Source organism: Oncorhynchus nerka, linkage group LG12, assembly GCF_034236695.1.
Source record: "Oncorhynchus nerka isolate Pitt River linkage group LG12, Oner_Uvic_2.0, whole genome shotgun sequence".
NCBI classification, from domain to species: Eukaryota; Metazoa; Chordata; class Actinopteri; order Salmoniformes; family Salmonidae; genus Oncorhynchus; species Oncorhynchus nerka.
In genome coordinates, this window is record NC_088407.1 from 16,598,327 (window position 1) to 16,620,584 (window position 22,258).

The 22,258-nt window shown below is 44.5% G+C and overlaps 1 protein-coding gene across 1 annotated transcript; it reads left to right on the top strand.

Annotated features, from left to right (window-relative positions):
- The first annotated feature begins 193 nt into the window (after window positions 1–193).
- Window positions 194–20,565, top strand: LOC115118453 (myotubularin-related protein 1-like). Its single transcript, XM_065025288.1, has 16 exons — window positions 194–603; window positions 2,141–2,243; window positions 4,233–4,308; window positions 8,282–8,376; window positions 9,280–9,387; window positions 9,521–9,619; window positions 9,888–9,971; window positions 10,334–10,483; window positions 10,564–10,752; window positions 11,257–11,442; window positions 15,134–15,292; window positions 15,736–15,783; window positions 15,872–15,964; window positions 16,064–16,177; window positions 16,324–16,500; window positions 16,600–20,565. The coding sequence occupies exons 1-16, from the start codon at window positions 473–475 to the stop codon at window positions 16,771–16,773; spliced, it is 1,986 nt and encodes a 661-aa protein (XP_064881360.1). The 5' UTR covers window positions 194–472; the 3' UTR covers window positions 16,774–20,565.
- Window positions 20,566–22,258: the final 1,693 nt, after the last annotated feature.

The following is a 22,258-nucleotide window of genomic DNA, read 5'->3' on the forward strand; positions in this document are numbered from 1 at the left end:
CTCAAATGTTTCCTTTATTTGGGCAGTTACACGTACTTCGTGTGACCTACATTTGCAGGCGCACTAACAATGTAATAACCAGACCTATTTTATGGGAAGTGGGCATTAAACAGTTCACACATCCTCAATCTAATGGTTTTTGATGCTGAAACTGGTTGATGAGGATGTGAGCTTCTCGCTCCAGAAATGCATTTTGGGTAATCTCAGTGGTTCGCGTGCGGGGTGGTGTTCATGCGCTCGGCTTCTGCTAGTAAATAAACACACACACGCCTAATTTATCAGTTAATAACACAATCAGACTTGGCAGTTAGCGAACAACCGTATTCTGTCTCGTGCTGTGAGCTAATAGCTAACGGGAGCTAACACATTCTTAAACACGTCGCCTGCAACCCAGATCTGTTGACAATCGGAAAGGATTTAGATTTGATCCATCATCTAACGAGAAGGAAACCGGGTGGAGTGGAGCTGGAAAATGGAAAAGCAGTTGTTTGGAGGAGTCGCCGGTGGAGATAGCACGGCGCAGCCGGGAGTACCGAATCGAAACAAGCCTCGGACATTGGCCACCTCGGGTTCGAAACAGGATAGCGTGGAGACATTGGACAGGTGATAGGTTATTTTGATATCGGTACACAGCTGTTACAATGTTAGGCTCATTTACACTGGGCAGTGTCGCGCATAGAAGAGCGAATGTCTCTTTCGTAGGCTGCAGCCTATACAATTGTTTACCATATGTTGTTACAAAACCGTTACAATGTTGTGCTATTTGTGCTTTTTCTGATGGGCGATGTAGTCTGCATGCTTTTAGGGGACTTGTTTGACATATGTTGTTAGTGTAATTTTCAACGAGAACGCGACCGTTGTAAATGTTTGCTTTTCAAAGTGCTGCACTGCTCTGCAACATGCATTCGATTATTGTCCCGTGAAACAAAGCAGTACATGAATCTCTAGTCGCCGACTGTGTCTCGTGTATTTCAGCGCCTCCAGATGGACGCAGGGATCCGTGCCAAGCGAACACGCCTCGGTTATACAGCCGAGTCTTTGCCAGCTGGACTCTGCCTAACCGCGACCTGTTTCAGCCCAGAATGTTGCACACAGACTTACTTATTGTGACGCAACTACTGCGTCTGACTGTCTATCTCTCCCATAGGCTAAGGATTTACAGTTGACACTAAACATGTATATCGCTATCGTTAGGGGCTTTACTGGCATGGGGAACATATGTTTGTTGACATTGCCAAAGCAAGTAAACTAGATAATAAACACAATTGAAATAATAATTCATTTAAAAGTAAACAGACAAAAGTTCCAAAATAATAAAGACATTTCAAATGTCATATGTCTATAAACCAGTGTTCTAACAATGTGCAAATAGTTAAACTACAAAAGGGAACATAAATACATTTGGGTTGTTTACAATGGTGTTATTCACTGGTTACCCTTTTCTTGTGGCAACAGGTTACAAATCTTGCTGTTGTGATGGCACACTGTGGTATTTCACCCAGTAGATATGGGAGTTTATCAAAATTGGATTTGTTTTCAAATTCTTTCTGGATCTGTGTAAATGAGGGAAATATGGTCTCTAATATGGTCATACATTTGGCAGGAGGTTAGGAAGTGCAGCTCAGTTTCCACCTCGTTTTGTGGGCAGTGAGCACATAGCCTGTCTTCTCTTGAGAGCCATGTCTGCCTACGGCAGCCTTTCTCAATAGCAAGGCTATGCTCACTGAGTCTGTGCATGGTCAAAGATTTCCTTCATTTTGGGTCAGTCGGTGGTTATTCTGCCACTGTGTACTCTCTGTTTAGGGCCAAATAGCATTTTAGTTTGCTCTGTTTTTTTGTTAATTCTTTCCAATGTGTCAAGTAATTATTATCTTTTAGTTTTCTCTTGATTTGGTTGGGTCTCTCTCTCCCTTGATCCCTCTGTCCCCCTCTCCCTCCCTGTCTGTCTCTCTGTCATCATATGTGTACCCTCATCCCTCTCTTCTGCACTCTATTCCCCTCTCCCTCATGTCTCTCTTCCTCCTTCTCACTTTCTGTATATCCCCTGTCTCCCTCCCTCGTCTCCCACCTCCCTCCCTCGTCTCCCACCTCCCTCCCTCGTCTCCCTCCTCCCTCTCCCGGCTCCTCCTCCCTCCTCCAGTCCTACAGGTTCTCATGTAGAATGGTGTAAGCAGCTGATAGCAGCCACCATCTCCTGCCAGATATCATCTGTACCCGCTGACACTGCATCCGGAGACTGCAAGGTGGGACACACACACACACACACACAGGCATACAATAACAGGTTTAGACACAGTCATCACACAGTTCAGTTTTCTGACTGACAGGTTTGGAGGAGGACAGATCTCCCAAGGGTGAGGTTAATTAACCACAGCTGCATCAGTGTCTGTGTGTGCTTATACACTTCAAGTAGCTGTGTAGAGCGGGATTTGTGTCGTAGTCTACGTCAACTGACTCAGTCATGCCCGTCATTCTTCTTCTCCATCAACTGACTCAGTCATGCCCGTCATTCTTCTTCTACGTCAACTGACTCAGTCATGCCCGTCATTCTTCTTCTACGTCAACTGACTCGGTCATGCCCGTCATTCTTCTTCTATGTCAACTGACTCGGTCATGCCCGTCATTCTTCTTCTACGTCAACTGACTCAGTCATGCCCGTCATTCTTCTTCTACGTCAACTGACTCAGTCATGCCCGTCATTCTTCTTCTACGTCAACTGACTCGGTCATGCCCGTCATTCTTCCTCTACGTCAACTGACTCAGTCTTTTGCTTCCAGTCCAGTCTACAGCAGGGTTTCCCCAACTCTGTCCAGGGCCCCGACTGGGAGCACATTTTGTTTTTTTTACCCGTGCACTACACAGCTGATTCAAATGATCAAAGCTTGATGATGAGTCGGTTATTTGAATCAGCTGTGTAGTGCTGGGGCAAAAACACAAATGGACCAAGTTTAGGAAACCCTGGTCTAAAGCATTGTTTTACAGAGGTTTAGAGGTTTATAGATTTGTATTCACTGGCAGTGCTTCTCTCACCACCTGTTGCAGCGTTGCCTCCTGGTGATGTTAGAGTCCACTAGGCGTGTGTGTGTGTGTGTGTGTGTGTGTGTGTGTGTGTGTGCGTGTGTTGTCTGTAACCCACAGGTGTCCAAGCGGTCTGTTCTGAGTGTGAGATTTAAAGACTGTTACTGCTTCCACCCGCCAAAGTTCATTAATATTAAAATGGGTTTATCTTACTACTTGACAACCTGTCAAGGAGCGTGTGGAATACAGAGCTGTTTTTCCTATGTGATGACCTACTCTTCTATGGCTGTCTCAAGCTTTCAGCTAATTCTTTGTGTTTTGTAGTTTGTAGGAGCTGCTGTTTTGACTCTCCAGATACTCTGGTCTACAGACTTCATGGTGTTACTGTAGCCTGTCTGCGACGTTGTGTAGCTTCGCTCCCTTCTGCTTTCCCTTCTTCACTTCCTGTTAGAACTCCACTGATTCTAACTATTCCAATTTTTCTACAAAGTTCCGTCGCCCACACACGCCTCATATCCTGTCTCTGTAGAGGAGACATGACCTTTTGGGCCTCAAAGACCCTTTCATCAACTCTTCTGCCTTTTCTGCATTCTCTCTCTCTCTCTCTCTCTCGTTCTCCCTCTCTCGCGCTCGAATTCTCTCTCCTTATTCTCTTGTTCTCTTTCCTCCTTCACACTCAAGATAACTTGCAACTGTAACAGAAGTAACTCTTCCTATTGCCCTCTGCTTCCACGGTTACCATGCCTCTGCTTCCACGGTTACCATGCCTCTCCCTGGTTAAGGACTCTATGGAAGGGGGACATATTTACCAGGGCAACAGTGACTCTGAGCTTCCTGATAATGCTTTGGCAAGTCTCTCTCTTCCATCCCTCTCTCCTGCCCCTTATGATATATGCTAATTAGCAGACGATTTTATCTAGAGAGACAAACATTTTACGTATGGGTGGCCAGAGCAGGAATCAAACCCACGATTCGCGCTTGAGCCACATGTTCCTTCTCCCTTGTCTATAGCTCTGTCAATCTCTCCATTTCCTTTCCCCATCGCTTTGATCCCTCTCTTCCACTTACCCCCTTCGTCTCCCAGTGTCTACCCCTCTCTTTGGCGTTCACCTCTTAGCTGTAGGTCTGTGACAGTGAGAAATGGTTCTGCTTAGGACCCGATGTTCTGTTTAAAAAGTTCTAGATCTGTTCCTTACTGTGGTTCTATGTTCTAGCCTCCAAGAGACGGAACAAAGCAAGTCCAGACGGATGAGGTTCCACTGGTACCGGGAGAGACCATCAAGGCTGTGGGTTAGTAGCACTACGGTCTCTGTTTTCAGTGTACTCCCCCCCCCCCCCCCTCTATCTCTGTCTCCCTCACTAGAATCCATCCACTACTTTTCAGTGTACTCCTACTCTCTCTCTGTCTCCCTCTCTAGAATCCATCCACTACTTTTCAGCGTACTCCCCCCCTCTCTCTCTCTCTCTGTCTCCCTCTCTAGAATCCATCCACTACTTTTCAGTGTCCCCCCCTACTCCCCCTCCCTATCTCTCTCTCTCTGTCTCCTCTCTAGAATCCATCCACTACTTTTCAGTGTACTCCCCCTCCTCTCCCCTCTCTAGAATCCATCCACTACTTTTCAGTGTACTCCCCCTCCCCTCTTTCTCTCTCTGTCTCCCTCTCTAGAATCCATCCACTACTTTTCAGTGTACTCCCCCCTCCCTCCCCTCTCTCTCTCTCTAGAATCCATCCACTACTTTTCAGTGTACTTCCCCCTATCTCTCTCTCTCTCTCTCTCTGTCTCCCTCTCTAGAATCCATCCACTACTTTTCAGCGTGCTCCCCTCTCTCTGTCTCCCTCTCTAGAATCCATCCACTACTTTTCAGCGTGCTCCCCCTCTCTCTCTGTCTCCTCTCTAGAATCCATCCACTACTTTTCAGTGTACTCCCCCCCCTCTCTCTCTGCCTCCCTCTCTAGAATCCATCCACTACTGTTCAGTGTACTCCCCCTCTCTCTCTCTCTCTCTCTCTCTCTCTCTCTCTCTCTCTGTCTCCCTCTAGAATCCATCCACTACTTTTCATTGTACTCCCCTCTCTCTCTCTCTCTCTCTCTCTGTCTCCCTCTCTAGAATCCATCCACTACTGTTCAGTGTACTCCCCCTCTCTCTCTCTCTGCCTCCCTCTCTAGAATCCATCCACTACTGTTCAGTGTACTCCCCCTCTCTCTCTGCCTCCCTCTCTAGAATCCATCCACTACTGTTCAGTGTACTCCCCCTCTCTCTCTGCCTCCCTCTCTAGAATCCATCCACTACTGTTCAGTGTACTCCTCCTCTCTCTCTCTCTCTCTCTCTCTCTCTCTCTCTCTCTGTCTCCCTCTCTAGAATCCATCCACTACTTTTCATTGTACTCCCCCTCTCTCTCTCTCTCTCTCTCTCTCCATCTCTCTGTTCTCTCTCTCTCTCTCTCTCTCTCTCTCTCTCCTCCCTCTCTAGAATCCATCCACTACTGTTCAGTGTACTCCCCCCCTCTCTCTCTCTGTCTCCCTCTCTAGAATCCATCCACTACTTTTCAGTGTACTCCCCCCCTCTATCTCTCTGTCTCCCTCACTAGAATCCATCCACTACTTTTCAGTGTACTCCTACTCTCTCTCTGTCTCCCTCTCTAGAATCCATCCACTACTTTTCATTGTACTCCCCCCCTCTCTCTCTCTCTCTCTCCCTCTCTAGAATCCATCCACTACTTTTCATTGTACTCCCCCTCTCTCTCTCTCTCTCTCTGCCTCCCTCTCTAGAATCCATCCACTACTTTTCATTGTACTCCCCCTCTCTCTCTCTCTCTCTGCCTCCCTCTCTAGAATCCATCCACTACTTTTCATTGTACCCCCTCTCTCTCTCTCCCTCTCTCTCTCTCTGTCTCCCTCTCTGCCTCCCTCTGTAGAATCCATCCACTACTTTTCATTGTACTCCCCCTCTCTCTCTCTCTCTCTCTCTCCCTCTCTAGAATCCATCCACTACTTTTCAGTGTACTCCCCCCTCTCTCTCTCTCTCTGCCTCCCTCTCTAGAATCCATCCACTACTGTTCAGTGTACTCCCCCTCTGCTCCCTCTCTAGAATCTCTCTCTCTCTCTCTGTCTCCCTCTCTAGAATCCATCCACTACTTTTCATTGTACTCCCCCCCCTCTCTCTCTCTCTGCCTCCCTCTCTAGAATCCATACACTACTTTTCATTGTACCCCCTCTCCCCTCTGCCTCTCTCCATCTACTGTTCAGTGTACTCCCCCTCTGTCTCCCTCTCTAGAATCCATCCACTACTTTTCAGTGTACTCCCCCTCTCTCTCTCTCTCTCTGTCTCCCTCTCTAGAATCCATCCACTACTTTTCATTGTACTCCCCCTCTCTCTCTCTGCCTCCCTCTCTAGAATCCATCCACTACTTTTCATTGTACCCCCCTCTCTCTCTCTCTCTCTCTGCCTCCCTCTCTAGAATCCATCCACTACTTTTCATTGTACTCCCCCTCTCTCTCTCTCTCTCTCTCTCCTCCCTCTCTAGAATCCATCCACTACTTTTCAGTGTACCCCCCCCCTCTCTCTCTCTCTGCCTGTCCCTCTCTAGAATCCATCCACTACTGTTCAGTGTACTCCCCCTCTCTCTCTGTCTCTCTCTCTCTGTCTCCTCTCTAGAATCCATCCACTACTGTTCATTGTACTCCCCCTCTCTCTCTCTCTCTGCCTCCCTCTCTAGAATCCATCCACTACTTTTCATTGTACTCCCCCTCTCTCTCTCTCTCTCTCTCTGTCTCCTCTCTAGAATCCATCCACTACTTTTCATTGTACTCCCCCTCTCTCTCTCTCTCTGCCTCCCTCTCTAGAATCCATCCACTACTTTTCATTGTACCCCCTCTCTCTCTCTCTGCCTCCCTCTCTAGAATCCATCCACTACTGTTCAGTGTACTCCCCCTCTCTCTCTCTCTCTCTGTCTCCCTCTCTAGAATCCATCCACTACTTTTCAGTTGTACTCCCCCTCTCTCTCTCTCTCTCTCTGTCTCCTCTCTAGAATCCATCCACTACTGTTCAGTGTACTCCCCCTCTCTCTCTCTCTCTCTCTCTGCCTCCCTCTCTAGAATCCATCCACTACTGTTCATTGTACTCCCCCCTCTCTCTCTCTCTGCCTCCTCTCTAGAATCCATCCACTACTTTTCATTGTACTCCCCCTCTCTCTCTCTCTCTGCCTCCCTCTCTAGAATCCATCCACTACTTTTCATTGTACCCCCCTCTCTCTCTCTCTCTGTCTCCCTCTCTAGAATCCATCCACTACTTTTCATTGTACTCCCCTCTCTCTCTCTCTCTCTCTCTCTCTCCTCTCTAGAATCCATCCACTACTTTTCAGTGTACTCCCCCTCTCTCTCTCTCTCTGCCTGTCTCCCTCTCTAGAATCCATCCACTACTGTTCAGTGTACTCCCCCTCTCTCTCGCTCTCTCTCTCTGTCTCCCTCTCTAGAATCCATCCACTACTGTTCAGTGTACTCCCCCTCTCTCTCTCTCTCTCTGCCTCCCTCTCTAGAATCCATCCACTACTGTTCAGTGTACTCCCCCTCTCTCTCGCTCTCTCTCTCTGTCTCCCTCTCTAGAATCCATCCACTACTTTTCATTGTACTCCCCCCCTCTCTCTCTCTCTGCCTCCCTCTCTAGAATCCATACACTACTTTTCAGTGTACTCCCCTCTCTCTCTCTCTCTGCCTCCAGATCTTTGTCCATCCACTTGACTTAGTTACTCCCCCTCTCTCTCTCTCTCTGTCTCCCTCTCTAGAATCCATCCACTACTTTTCATTGTACTCTCTCTCTCTCTCTCTCTCTCTGTCTCCCTCTCTAGAATCCATCCACTACTTTTCAGTGTACTCCCCCTCAACCCCTCCCCCCACTCCTCTCTTGTGTTTGTTTGTTCCATCCAGCTAAGGTTGATGTACATCTGTCCCTTCACTCTTTGCCTCCCTCTCTAGAATCCATCCACTACTGTTCAGTGTACACCAACTATAAACTCTCTGCCTCCCTCTTATCCATCCACTGGAGTTCAGTGTAAGAGTCTCAGACAGACAGATCTTTGACTCCATTTGACATTTACCCGACAGACTGTCCTTTTCTGTTTTTCTCTTCATCCTGGTACGAGAGCAGCTGTAGTTGTTGACACGTTTTACACTTTCCTAGTTTGTTTCCCGTGAAGAGCGACATCAGTCTGTTTCCTCCCACTGAACACTGTTTCAACGCTGTCTTGTGTTTGTTTGTTCCCTCAGCCAAGGATGTGATGTACATCTGTCCCTTCACGGGTTTGGTGACCGGAACCCTCACCAGCACCAACTATAAACTATACTTTATCAGCCTGGAGAGGGTAAGAGTACACAGACAGACAGACAGACAGACAGACAGACAGACAGACAGACAGACAGACAGATAGACACACACACATAGACAGACAGACAGACAGACATAGACACACACACATAGACAGACAGACAGACAGACATAGACACACACACATAGACAGACAGACAGACAGACATAGACACACACACATAGACAGACAGACAGACAGACATAGACACACACACACAGACAGACATAGACACACACATAGACACACACATAGACAGACAGACAGACATAGACACACACACATAGACAGACAGACAGACATAGACACACACACATAGACAGACAGACAGACATAGACACACACACATAGACAGACAGACAGACATAGACACACACACATAGACAGACAGACAGACATAGACACACACACATAGACAGACAGACAGACATAGACACACACACACACAGACAGACACAGACACACACACACACACATAGACACACACAGACAGACACACACATCTCAAGCTTGACCATTGTTTGTTGACCCAACTCTTTATTTAAAACTTTTATATGTAAAGTTCCTCATCCTATTCCCGTCTAGTCCCATTTCCATATAATCCCTGTCCCATTTCCATATAATCCCGGTCCCATTCCCGTCTAATCCCTGTCCCATTTCCATATAATCCCTGTCCCATTCCCGTCTAATCCCTGTCCCATTCCCATCTAATCCCTGTCCCATTCCCGTCTAATTCCTGTCCCATTTCCATATAATCCCTGTCCCATTTCCATATAATCCCTGTCCCATTTCCATATAATCCCTGTCCCATTTCCATATAATCCCTGTCCCATTTCCATATAATCCCTGTCCCATTTCCGTCTAATCCCCGTCCCATTCCTATCTGATTCCCGTTCTCAGGATACTCCGTTCATCCTGGATGTGAACCTGGGAGCGATCAGCCGCCTGGAGACCATCATTGTTCAGAGTCATGGAGAGAACACAAGGGGCATGGAGATAGTCTGTAAGGTGAACGTTAGATTGCACTCAAATAGATCATCTATAGCATCAGTATACATCAAGTTTTATGTTTGGGTTGTGCAAATTGTCCTGTCAGTTATCAATTTGTAATGAAACATCTCTCTCTCTCCCTCTCCATCAGGACATGCGTAGTCCCAGGTTTGCCTATAAGGAGGATGCCAGCCAACCAGAGATAGTAGAGATTCTGGCCAAACACGCCTTCCCCCTGTCAAACGACCTGGTGAGACCTATCACTCTCCTAGCAGCCTGATAGGTGCAGAGATGTCACTCAACCAGAATGGGGTGGGAGTGAAAGATCCCAGCAGCCTAATAGGTGCAGGGATGTGTCACTCAAAATGGGGCAGGCTCTTAATTAGAATTTATATATTGGTTTGTTCGGAAAACTATCACTCGAGGGGGATCATAACATGGGGTGGAGTCTTAGAATCCTTGCTGATTGATTCGTTGAAAGACCTGCCACTCACTCTCCCTGGCCTACCCCATTGCAGCCCCTGTTTGCCTTCCTGTATAAGGAGGAGTTTCCTGTGGATGGGTGGAAGGTGTATGACCCCATGGCAGAGTACAAGAGACAGGTAACCATGGAAGTTTGTACTTTAGATTGTGAATATGTAGTGAATATTAGCTAATAGACATGTTCACTTAGATAAGGCGAAGTTGTAATTTCACTCAAGACCGAAAGGTTTATATCAGTGAGATTAGCATGTGTCTAGATGCATTTAATCACTCCTACTCACTCATCTCCCACTAGTTCTGGATATTGGGGTAGTTCAGCAGGTGTGTAGAAAGCCTTACTCTGATTCATCCACACTCCCACAATCCTTTGAGGTTAATGTGCATTGATTCTTGAAGTCTTTGAAATGTTTCATGTAAGACTAGCTTATATGAACTGTTCTTCAGTACATTGAGCAGTGTTCCTGTTCCTGTCCCCTCCCAGGGTCTCCCCAACGAGAGTTGGACCATCAGCAAGATGAACAGTAGTTATGAGGTGTGTGACACCTACCCTGCCCTGGTCGTCATCCCCACCAGCATCAAGGATGACCACCTCAAAGGAGTGGTAGCCTTTAGGGCCAGGCATCGCATACCGGTATGCATCTCTCTCTCTGGGAAAATGACAGTGAAAGTTACCAGGTTAAATCAGTGAGGATGGTACTTAAACCCCCCTAGGTGTTATCGTGGATCCACCCGGAGAGCCAGGCCACTATAGTCCGTAGCAGTCAGCCTTTAGTGGGCCCCTCTGACCGGCGTTGTAAGGAGGACGAGAGATACCTCCAGACCATCATGGATGCCAACGCTCAGTCTCACAAACTCACCATCTTTGACGCCCGACAGAGCAGCGTGGCAGACAACAACAAGGTGTAGTTGTTAAATCAAGGAGCTCCATCGCTGTGTTAAACTGCTTCCACCCCTTCTCCTTTTCACTCTAATTATTTCCCTTCCTTCTACCCCTCCCTCCTTCCTTCTACCCCTCCTTCCTTCCTTCTACCCCTCCTTCCTTCCTTATACCCCTCCTTCCTTCCTTATACCCTTCCTTCCTTCTACCCCTCCTTCCTTCCTTATACCCCTCCTTTCCTTATACCCTTCCTTCCTTATACCCCTCCCTACTTTCTTCCTACCACCCCTCCTTCCTTCCTACCACCCCTCCTTCCTTCCTACCACCCCTCCTTCCTTCCTTCTACCCCTCCCTCCTTTCTTCTACCCCTGCCTCCTTCCTTCTACCCCTCCCTCCTTCCTTCTACCCCTCCCTCCTTCCTTCTACCCCTCCCTCCTTCCTACCACCCCTACTTCCTTCTTTCTACCCCTCCCTCCTTTCTTCCACCCCTTCCCTCCTTTCTTCCTTCCACCCCTCCCCTCTCCCAGGCTAAGGATGGTGGTTATGAGAGTGAGAGTTTCTATCCCAACGTAGAACTCAACTTCCTGGAGATCCCCAACATCCACGTGATGAGAGAGTCACTGAGGAAACTGAAGGAAGTGGTCTACCCTAGTATAGATGAGGCTCACTGGCACTCTGCAGTCGACCAGACACACTGGCTAGAGTACATACGGGTAAGGAGGACTCCCTGTCTTTTCTCTGAGTTTTGCACACACACTATGATAATGGTGCCAGAGGGAATGGCTGACATTTTACAAGCTCTTAACCAACTGTGCTGTTTTTTTTTTGGGGGGGTCACATTGTTTGTAACTAATTTTGTACATAAAGTTGCTGCTACCGTCTCATGACTGGAAAGAGCTTCTGGGCATCAGAACAGCGATTACTCACCTCGAACTGGACGAAGATTTTTTTTATTAATGAGTCCGACACCAAGGACATACTGCTTTGCCGAGACGAGGCCCAAATCCCCATCATCAGCGTGAAGAAAAGACCGAGAAGAAGGAAGAGGAGGGCGGGGTGCCTTGTAAGAATTTGTGGACGAGTAGGTAAGCCACCACTAACCTCTGTATTACGAGCCAATGTGCAATCATTGGAAAACAAACTGGACGATCTACGATTAAGACTATACTACCAACGGGACATTAAAAACTGTAATATCTTATGTTTCACCGAGACTTGGCTGAAAGATGACATGGATAATATAGAGCTGGCTGGTTTCTCCGTGTTTCGGCAGGACAGAGCAGCTACATCTGGTAAAGCGAGGTGGGGGGGTGTGTGCCTATTTGTCAATAACTGCTGGTGTGTGATGTCTAATAAAATAAGTCTCGAGGTATTGCTCACCTGCAGTGGTGGAAAAAATACTCAAGGATGACAATTAACATAAAATGACTCAAGTGAAAGTTGCCCAGTAAAATACTAAGTTACCCAGTAAAAGTATCTGGTTTTAAATGTACTTAAGTACAGGGGTGGGAAAAGTACATGCTATACATCAAATTCCTTATATTAAGCAAACCAGACAGCACAATTTTCATATTATATTTAATTACGGGCACACTCCGACATCCTGTACAAACAAGTATTTGTGTTTCGTGAGTCTGCCAGATGAGGCAGTATGGATGACAGAGCATTATATTGATTAGCATTAGATTGGTTAGCATTATATTGATTAGCATTATATTGGTGCCATAATTCTGTCCTGCTTTAGCATTATATTGGTTAGCATTATATTGATTAGCATTATATTGGTGCCATAATTCTGATTTAGCATTATATTGATTAGCATTATATTGATGCCATAATTCTGATTTAGCATTATATTGATTAGCATTATATTGATGCCATAATACTGCTTTAGCATTATATTGATTAGTATTATATTGATTAGCATTATATTGATGCCATAATTCTGCTTTAGCATTATATTGATTAGCATTATATTGGTGCCATAATTCTGCTTTAGCATTATATTGATTAGCATTATATTGGTGCCATAATTCTGCTTTAGCATTATATTGATTAGCATTATATTGGTGCCATAATTCTGCTTTAGCATTATATTGATTAGCATTATATTGGTGCCATAATTCTGCTTTAGCATTATATTGATTAGCATTATATTGGTGCCATAATTCTGCTTTAGCATTATATTGATTAGCATTATATTGATGCCATAATTCTGCTTTAGCATTATATTGATTAGCATTATATTGGTGCCATAATTCTGCTTTAGCATTATATTGATTAGCATTATATTGGTGCCATAATTCTGCTTTAACATTATATTGATTAGCATTATATTGGTGCCATAATTCTGCTTTAACATTATATTGATTAGCATTATATTGGTGCCATAATTCTGCTTTAGCATTATATTGATTAGCATTATATTGGTGCCATAATTCTGCTTTAGCATTATATTGATTAGCATTATATTGGTGCCATAATTCTGCTTTAGCATTATATTGATTAGCATTATATTGATGCCATAATTCTGCTTTAGCATTATATTGATTAGCATTATATTGGTGTATTAATTCTGCTTTAGCATTATATTGATTAGCATTATATTGGTGCCATAATTCTGCTTTAGCATTCTAAATGTAACGAGTACTTTTAGATGTCAGGGAACACGTATGGAGTTAAAAAGTACATACTTTTCTTTGGGAGTGAAGTGGAGTAAAAGTTGTCAAATATAAAGAGTAAAGTACAGACACCCCCAAAAATGACTTAAGTAGTACTTAAAAGTACTTTACACCACTGCTTGCCGGAGGTAGAATACACACTATCTACCAAGAGAGTTCTCATCTATATTATTCGTAGCCATCTATTTACCACCACAACCCAATGCTGGCACTAAGACCCCACTCAACAAGCTGTATAGGGCCAGAAGCAAACAAGAAAATGCTCATCCAGAAGCAGCGCTCCTAGTGGCCGGGGACTTTAATACAGGCAAACTTAAATCCGTTTGACCTCATTTCTACCAGCATGTCAACATGTCAACTCCAGACCACCTTTACTCCACACCGAGACGCATACATTTGGCAATGACCACAATTCTATCCTCCTGATTCCTGCTTACGCGCAAAAGCTAAAGTGGTGACTCGCTCAATATTGAAGTGGTCAGATGACGTGAATTCTACACTACAGGACTGTTTTGCTAGCACAGACTGGAATATGTTCGGGGATTCATCCAATGGCATTGAGGAGTATACCACTCAGTCACCGGCTTCATCAATATATTTTGGGGGCTCCAAAGTGGCACATCGGTCTAAGGCACTGCATCTCAGTGCTAGAGGTGTCACTACAGACCCTGGTTTGTTTCCAGGCTGTATCACAACCGAACGTGATTGGGAGTCCCATAGGGAGGCTCACAATTGGCCCAGCGTCATTAGGGTTTGGCCGGGTTAGGCCTTCATTGTAAATAAGAATTTGTCCTTAACTGACTTGCCTAGTTAAATAAAAGTGCATCGACGACGTCATCCCCACAGTGACCGTACATACCCCAACCAGAAGCCATGGATTACAGGCAACATCCGCACTGAGCGAAAGGCTAGAGTTTATAAGAAATCCCGCTATGCCTTCAGACGAACCATCAAACAGGCCAAGCGTCAATACTGGACTGAGATTAAATCCTACTATGCCGCCTCTGACGCTTGTTGGATATGTCAGGGCTTGAAAACTATTAGGGACTACAAAGGGAAACCCAGCCGTGAGCCATCATAGTCCCTGTGCCCACATTCTTAAAATAAAGTGGTGATCCTAACTGACCTAAAACAGGGCATTTTTACTAGGATCAAATGGCAGGAATTGTGAAAAACTGAGTTTAAATGTATTTGACTAAGGTGTATGTAAACTAGGCAGTGGCAGAGGAAGGCCCAAAACATTGTCAGACTCCAAACACCCAAGTCAGACTGTTCTCTCTGCTACAGCACAGCAAGCGGTACCGAAGCGCCAAGTCTAGGACCAAAAGGCTTCTTAACAGCTTCCCATAAGACTGCTGAACAATGAATCAAATTTTGACCCCCCCCCCCCCCGATTTACACCATTTGCTGTTTATTATCTATGCATACCACCGGTACCCCTTGTATATAGCCTCGTTATTGTTATGTAATTTTCTTGTTACTTTTAGATTTTACTATGTTTTGTTTTACTTTTAGTTTATTTAGTAGATATTTTCTTATCTCTATTTCTTGAACTGCGTTGTTGGTTAAGGGCTTGTCAGTAAGCATCTCACGGATAGGTCAACACCTGTTGTGTTCTGCGCATGTTACAAATAAGATTTGATTTGACACACCCACATACATACATGTATACACAAGGGGGTGGTTCATAGATCAGGCTTACTGTCACTAAATGTCCCCCTAGCTGCTCCTGGCGGGCGCCGTGCGTATAGCTGACAAGCTGGAGTCTGGTAAGACCTCTGTGATGGTCCACTGTAGTGATGGGTGGGACCGGACGTCCCAGCTCACCTCTCTGGCCATGCTGATGCTGGACAGCCACTACCGCACCCTGAGAGGGTTCCAGGTGGGTAGGAGGGATTGAGGGATTGGGGGGGAGAAGGGGTAAAGGCTGTCTGTGGACAATTGTCACAGTGGCAGCTTGGAACATTCTATAGTCGTCCGACATCAAAATTGTCCTTGTCATTTTGAAAAGTATAAACACAGAAACGACATCAACAGCCTGGTGGTCCAAAGGGCATACCTGCTGTATTTTAACACAAATAAACCGCTTTCAAATTATTTTAGTTTGTCAATCTAGCACCCAAAATCAACTGTCTAAACAATGTGTTGGCTAGTTTCTAGTTTGTCAGCTAGCTAATACTGCTCAGAGCCTAGCTGACAACATTTTCACTTCAGCTACTTTTGATTCATTATTACAAGAAGAAAGATTTCAAGATCGCAGTGCCTTGTTGGTGAGGGAGGTTTCTGTGGTCAGTTCTGTAAAGTATAAGAGCTGTGTCTCCTCAGGTGCTGTTGGAGAAGGAGTGGATCAGCTTCGGACACAAGTTTGCTGCGGTGAGGATTGTGTGTTTTTATATGGTTTCCTGCGGGTTTTTATACAGGTGTGTGAGGGGCTCTTTGTGTAATAACCGGTGTTTTTCAGCGTGTGGGTCATGGGGATGAGAACCATGCCAACTCGGAGAGATCGCCTCTCTTTATCCAGTTTATAGACTGTGTCTGGCAGATGAACAGACAGGTGAGTATCAACTGTCACACACACAGTACATGCATGTACACACATCCCTGCTACACACAAACAAATTATACTTTTTTCTTTCTGTCTATTTGTTCCTAGTTTCCTGCAGCGTTTGAGTTTAATGAGTTGTTCCTGATAACCATTCTGGACCACCTCTATAGTTGTCTATTTGGTACATTCCTCTACGACAGCGAACAGGAAAGAGTAGCCAAGGTACGGACCATTTCTTTGCTGACGGGGGTGGGAGGTTGGGTCACCTAGTCACAATGAATTAAGTTCTTATCTGGTCTCTTACTGTAAAGCTATGTGTCGAATGTTGATTAACTCATGCCTGTCTGTCTTTCTCTCCTCCTCAACAGGAAGTCCAGACAAAGACAGTCTCTCTGTGGTCCTATATCAACAGTCAACCAGAGGACTTCACCAACCCGTTCTATGTGGACTATGAGCACCAGGTCTTGTACCCTCTAGCTAGCGTCAGACACCTGGAGCTGTGGACTGGCTACTACGTACGATGGAACCCCCGTATGAGGCCGCAGGTAGGGGTTGTGAAGGAAGACAGACCTGACTGTGTGTTGCTTTACGGCTTGTTCTGCACGTGTGCGTCTATGTTTCTAACTCTGCATCTCTCTCATCAGATGCCGGTGCACCAGAACCTGAAGGAGCTGTTGTTCCTGAGAGCAGAGTTACAGAGGAAGGTAGACGAGTTGGAGAGGGAAGCATCTTCATCACGCGGTTCTCTCTCGTCTTCATCAGAACACACATCATCACCCTCACACAGCGGGGGCACGCCCCTACACACCATTGTTTAATACAGTACACACATACTATTGTCTAACACACACACACACCTGAACACAGACACACACACACACACACCTGAATGCAGTCCCCAACACAGAACTGAACACACACACACACCTGAACACAGACACACACACACACACACCTGAATGCAGTCCCCAACACAGAACTGAACACAGACACACACACACACACACCTGAATGCAGTTCCCAACACAGAACTGAACACACACACAGACACACACACACACACCTGAATGCAGTCCCCAACACAGAACTGAACACACACACACACCTGCATGCAGTCCCCAACACATAACTGAACACACACACACACACACACACCTGAACACAGACACACACACACACACCTGAATGCAGTCCCCAACACAGAACTGAACACACACACACACCTGCATGCAGTCCCCAACACAGAACTGAACACACACACACCTGAAGGCAGTCCCCAACACAGAACTGAACACAGACACACACACACACACACACTGAATGCAGTCCCCAACACAGAACTGAATGCAGTCCCCAACACAGAACTGAATGCAGTCCCCAACACAGAACTGAATGCAGTCCCCAACACAGAACTGAATGCAGTCCCCAACACAGAACTGAATGCAGTCCCCAACACAGAACTGAATGCAGTCCCCAACACAGAACTGAATGCAGTCCCCAACACAGAACTGAACACACACCTGAATGCAGTCCAACACAGAACTGAAAACAGCACTGAATGCAGTCCCCAACACAGAACTGAATGCAGTCCCCAACACAGAACTGAACACACACACGTAACCACTTGTTTGTTCGTCTTCGTATTCCTGAATCACTTTTTCACTTCGTGTTTTTATCATAAAGAACTAGAAAGAGTTTAACTTGAGAAACGAGGTACACGTTTTTAACAAAGTTTCATTCTTTTTTTTTTTTTTAAATAAGGGAAAAGAAATGAGGTAATGAAATTGTTGAGAAAAAAGCACCATAGTATTTGGTGTGTATTTTAACATGGAACATATGAATAGATTGAACTAACATTTCTACCTACCTAAGGTATGATACAGTTTCCAATATTAGAAATATGTTGAATTCATAGACGACGTGTAGAAATTTGAAACATCAAGTGCACTTTTTTTTTAAACACATTCGAGTAAGCATGTTATATCAAGTGGATCATTAAGGATACGTCCCAAATGGTACCCTATTTAGCCTGATCAAAAGCTGTGCACTATGTAGGGTGGCATTTGGGACATAACCTAAATAAGAGCTCTGTATGTACTACTTAACCTTATCTAGCTGTGCCATAACTGGTACCTTGTAATATGTGTCCCCTATTCCTGTCCGTCCCTTGTAATGTACCCTGTCATGTGTTCCTATCAACATGTTCCATTCAAAGTCTGTGCACTCTTAAAAAACATCCTCTTTGCCTTTCTATTCAATGGGTATTTGTTGCTTATCCACACTGTTATTGGTCATAGGCTGTGTTTACACAGGCAGCACAAATCTGATCTTTTGCTCAGTTGACAAATCTGATCTGATGAATCAGTGGAACAGATTTAGACTGCCTGTGTAAATGCAACCATGTTTGTTTGTTTTCCCCCACGTGATTTACTTCTACTCTGCTGATGCCAAATCCTTTTGTTTTGTGTTTGAACCTTTTACCCAGTGGTGCTTTTGTATTAGATTGTGCATTTCTACTGGTGTTTTTACCAGGGGTGGAACTTTCACTTGGGATAGACATTTTTGCCCCCCCCAGGTTTATCGTTTGAATGTGATACAAAATGAGACAACCAGTGTGCTTTAGGACCATGCGGACGCCTCTGAGCGGTCGGGTAGGCTGTTTGGAGTGTTTATCCGACTGGTACTGGAGATATACATTTTGCTATCCAGTCAAAAGTTTGGACACACCTACTCATTCAAAGGTTTGTCTTTACTTGTACTATTTTCTACATTGTAGAATAATAGTGAAGACAAACTATGAATTAACACATATGGAATCATGTAGTAACCACAAAAGTGATAAAATCTAAATAGATTTGAGATTCTTCAAAGTAGCAATCCTTTGCCAAGAGTGTGCAAATCTGTCAAGGCATTCTCTCAGCCAGCTTCATGAGTTAGTCACCTAGAATGCATTTCATTTAAACAGGTGTGCCTCGTAAAAAGTTCATTTCTGGACTTTTTTTTCCTTAATGCGTTTGAGACTGTTGTTGTGACAAGGTAGGGGTGATATACAGAAGATAGCACTATTTGGTGAAATGACAATCCATCATTACTTTAAGACATGAAGGCCAGTCAAGAACTTTGAAAGTTTCTTCAAGTGCAGTCACAAAAACCATCAGCGCTATGATTAAACTGGCTCTTATGAGGACAGCCACAGGAAAGGAAGACCCAGAGTTACCTCTGTTGCAGAGAATACGTTTATTAGAGTTACCAGCCTCAGAAATTGCAGCCCAAATAAATGCTTCAGAGTTTAAGTAACAGACACATCTCAACATCAACTGTTCAGAGGAGATGTGAATCAGGCCTTCGTGGTCAAATTGCTGCAAATTAACCACTACTAAAGGACATCAATAAGAAGAAAAGACTTGCTTGGACAAAGAAACATGAGCAATGGACATTAGACCAGTGGAAATCTGTCCTTTGGTCTTGATGAGTCCAAATTTGAGATTTTGGTTCCAACCGCCTTGTCTTTATGAGACGCAGAGTAGGTGAACGGATGATCTCTGCATGTGTGGTTCCCATCGTGAAGCATGGAGGAGGAGGTGTGATGGTGCTTTGCTGATGAAACGATTTATTTAGAATGCAAGGCACACTTAACCAGCATGGCTACCACAGCATTGTGCAGCAATACGCCATCCCATCTGGTTTGTGCTTAGTGGGACTATCATAAGTTTTTCAAGACAATGACCCAACACACCTCCAGGCTGTGTAATGTCTATTTGACCAAGGAGAGTGCTGCATCAGATGACCTGTCCTCCACAATCACCCGACCTCAACCCAATTGAGATCGTTTGGGATGAGTTGGACCGCAGAGTGAAGGAAAAGCAGCCAACAAGAGCTCAGCATATGTGGGAACTCCTTCAAGACTGTTGGAAAAGCATTACAAGTGAAGCTGGTTGAGAGAATGCCAAGAGTGTACAAAGCTGTCAAAGACAAAGGGTGGCTACTTTGAAGAATTTAAAATATATTTTGATAACACCTTTTTGGTTACTACATGATTCCATGTGTTAATTCATAGTTTTGATGTCTTCACTATTCTTCTGTAGAGAATAGTTCAAATAAAGAAAAACCCTTGAATGAGTTGTTGTCCAAACTTTTGACTGGTACTGTAAAATGTCATCCGTCCGTCCGTCCGCCCGCCCCCACCCACACTTCTAAAACCGAAGTCGCTCCCTTGGTTTTTACTCTCCAAGGCCTAACAAGATGGTAATGGTAGTCACTGGTAATGTTCAACTCATAGGGCCCTCTTGTGGCCTTTAAGCCAAATAACAATACTGACCATCCTTTTCTCAACTATGGAGAAAGAAAAAAAATACCCATATGTGGACATAGGTACGTTTTGCATTGGTTGACCCTATACACACGCCATTACCTAACTTGAATAGTCCGTAAAATTAACCTTTTTTTTTTTACATGCCTTTCACTGATTGGTTAAGCCTACCTAATCTTTGACATTATGCATGTGTTCTGCTGTATTATAGCGGTTATAACAATAACGGTTTCTATGTCATGCTTAAAATGTTCTCAACATTGTGCTGCACCTTCATTAAACGATTCTGTGGTTTAACATTTTTAAGCCTTTACCATGTGTATTTGACATGCCTGTCTTAAGATATCAAGCCGTTAGCATTGTCTTGGTGCTTCTGTGGGTGACCAAAATGAATCTAACATGCTTTTCACGGCTCATCGCAAATAAAAACATCTTACATTGCACTGATACAAGAAAAGAAACAGTCTTTGGGTTTCTTTTCAAATTTTATTGGGTTTCATTGATTGAATGTCGTCGTTCCACAATGTATTTGCCAGTGAGCGAGACAGCAGTGAAATATAGATGTATAGAACTGCAGCAGTATAGGAATAATCTGTCATTACATGTCTGTTTAGTATTATAAGAAGTTGCCAGTGGCCCTTTGTTAACTGTGTGTGTGTGGGGGGGTCAATTGACAGGCACTAGTGAATCAGGCGTGGATTCCATGCATGCAGAAGGCCATTCTGTTTACATGTCGGAATACATAATGTACATTGTCATAAGAGCCCTGTGTTCTAACTGGTCAGTGGGGTTGGAGTGACGCTAGTGTAAGGACTGGATGACATCACACTAGAACGGGATTAAGAAGGATGGGACATTGATGTCATAACGTATTTTAGGGGAAGTATATCTGCACAGAAAACCAAATTGAGGTGTCTGAAATAACAGCATATTCCCTAGATACTAGTGCACTACTTCTGAACAGAGCCAGCGGTGACTAGAGCTGGATTGGAATTTATCGGCTCATATGAATAGTTCCTTCCTGGTTTCTCTTGACATAACAGTCCAATACTTAATGTTCTTATTCCTAGACTTTACTGGCAGTGTATAAATACCCTCACATTCACCAACCACTACTTCTGGTCCAACTTCACTCCAGTCCCAAATCTGTTTGTGCTCTTGTTACTTGACAACTCCATTGCTGTCATTTTCAAGCCGTAAGGAATTGGCAAGAGAGCAGAAATAGACTGGCACCCAGGCCATCCCAATGATAACCCAATGAGGAAAACTTCCAAAGACTACAGCTAAATATCCAAAAACATGCTTTTCATTTCTGTACAGTTCTGTTATAGCCCGTTACCGTCATGTGGGTAGTAGAGGAGCACCCAAGATTTAAGGGGATCCAACTGCTGATATGTCTGTTACCGTAAACCATATAAACAAAAGGACAACCTCAAAGCCTTAAGACTGCAAACTATTGGGCATGCAGCAACTCCTAGTTCACTGACTACTGTATGAACTAGTAGTTTTTTTACATCTTCGAAACACCTCTAATTTTCAAAATCAGGCAAATTATCCATACTGCAACCAAGAGGTACCTTAATACCATTCCAAACCATAGTGCTAGAAGATGGTACTCACCACACAGGCAAATCTCACTCATACAACTCTGTGCTCTTTAAATGGTCTAATTTCTACCAAGCTTTGTCTCTAAGGATAGGGGGTGGGGGATTCTTAGTTCTAACAGTCTGAATCCTTGTTTAAAAAAAGTTCATATTTGTCAGGAATTTCTGTCATTTTTATTTTTTAGATTTTTATGTGATGTTACTAGCGTACAGGAAGACACTTGTAAGCATTCAATTGGTCCGTATTCAAAGGTCTTCACTTATGTGTTTTCATTATTTTTGATTGTGCCCAAAACAACCACATGTGCAATCTTATTTTTAAAAATTGAAGGGGTGTCTTCCTCTACTCTGTTTAGTGCCGGTCAATGAGTGAAACATTCAACCCAAAGC

Coding starts and splice junctions, on each gene's coding strand:
- LOC115118453 (XM_065025288.1), top strand. CDS start 473: ATGGAAAAGCAGTTGTTTGGAGGAGTCGCCGGTGGAGATAGCACGGCG. Junction 4,309..8,281: donor AGAGACCATCAAGGCTGTGG/GTTAGTAGCACT, acceptor TTGTTCCCTCAG/CCAAGGATGTGATGTACATC. Junction 15,784..15,871: donor TCGGACACAAGTTTGCTGCG/GTGAGGATTGTG, acceptor GGTGTTTTTCAG/CGTGTGGGTCATGGGGATGA.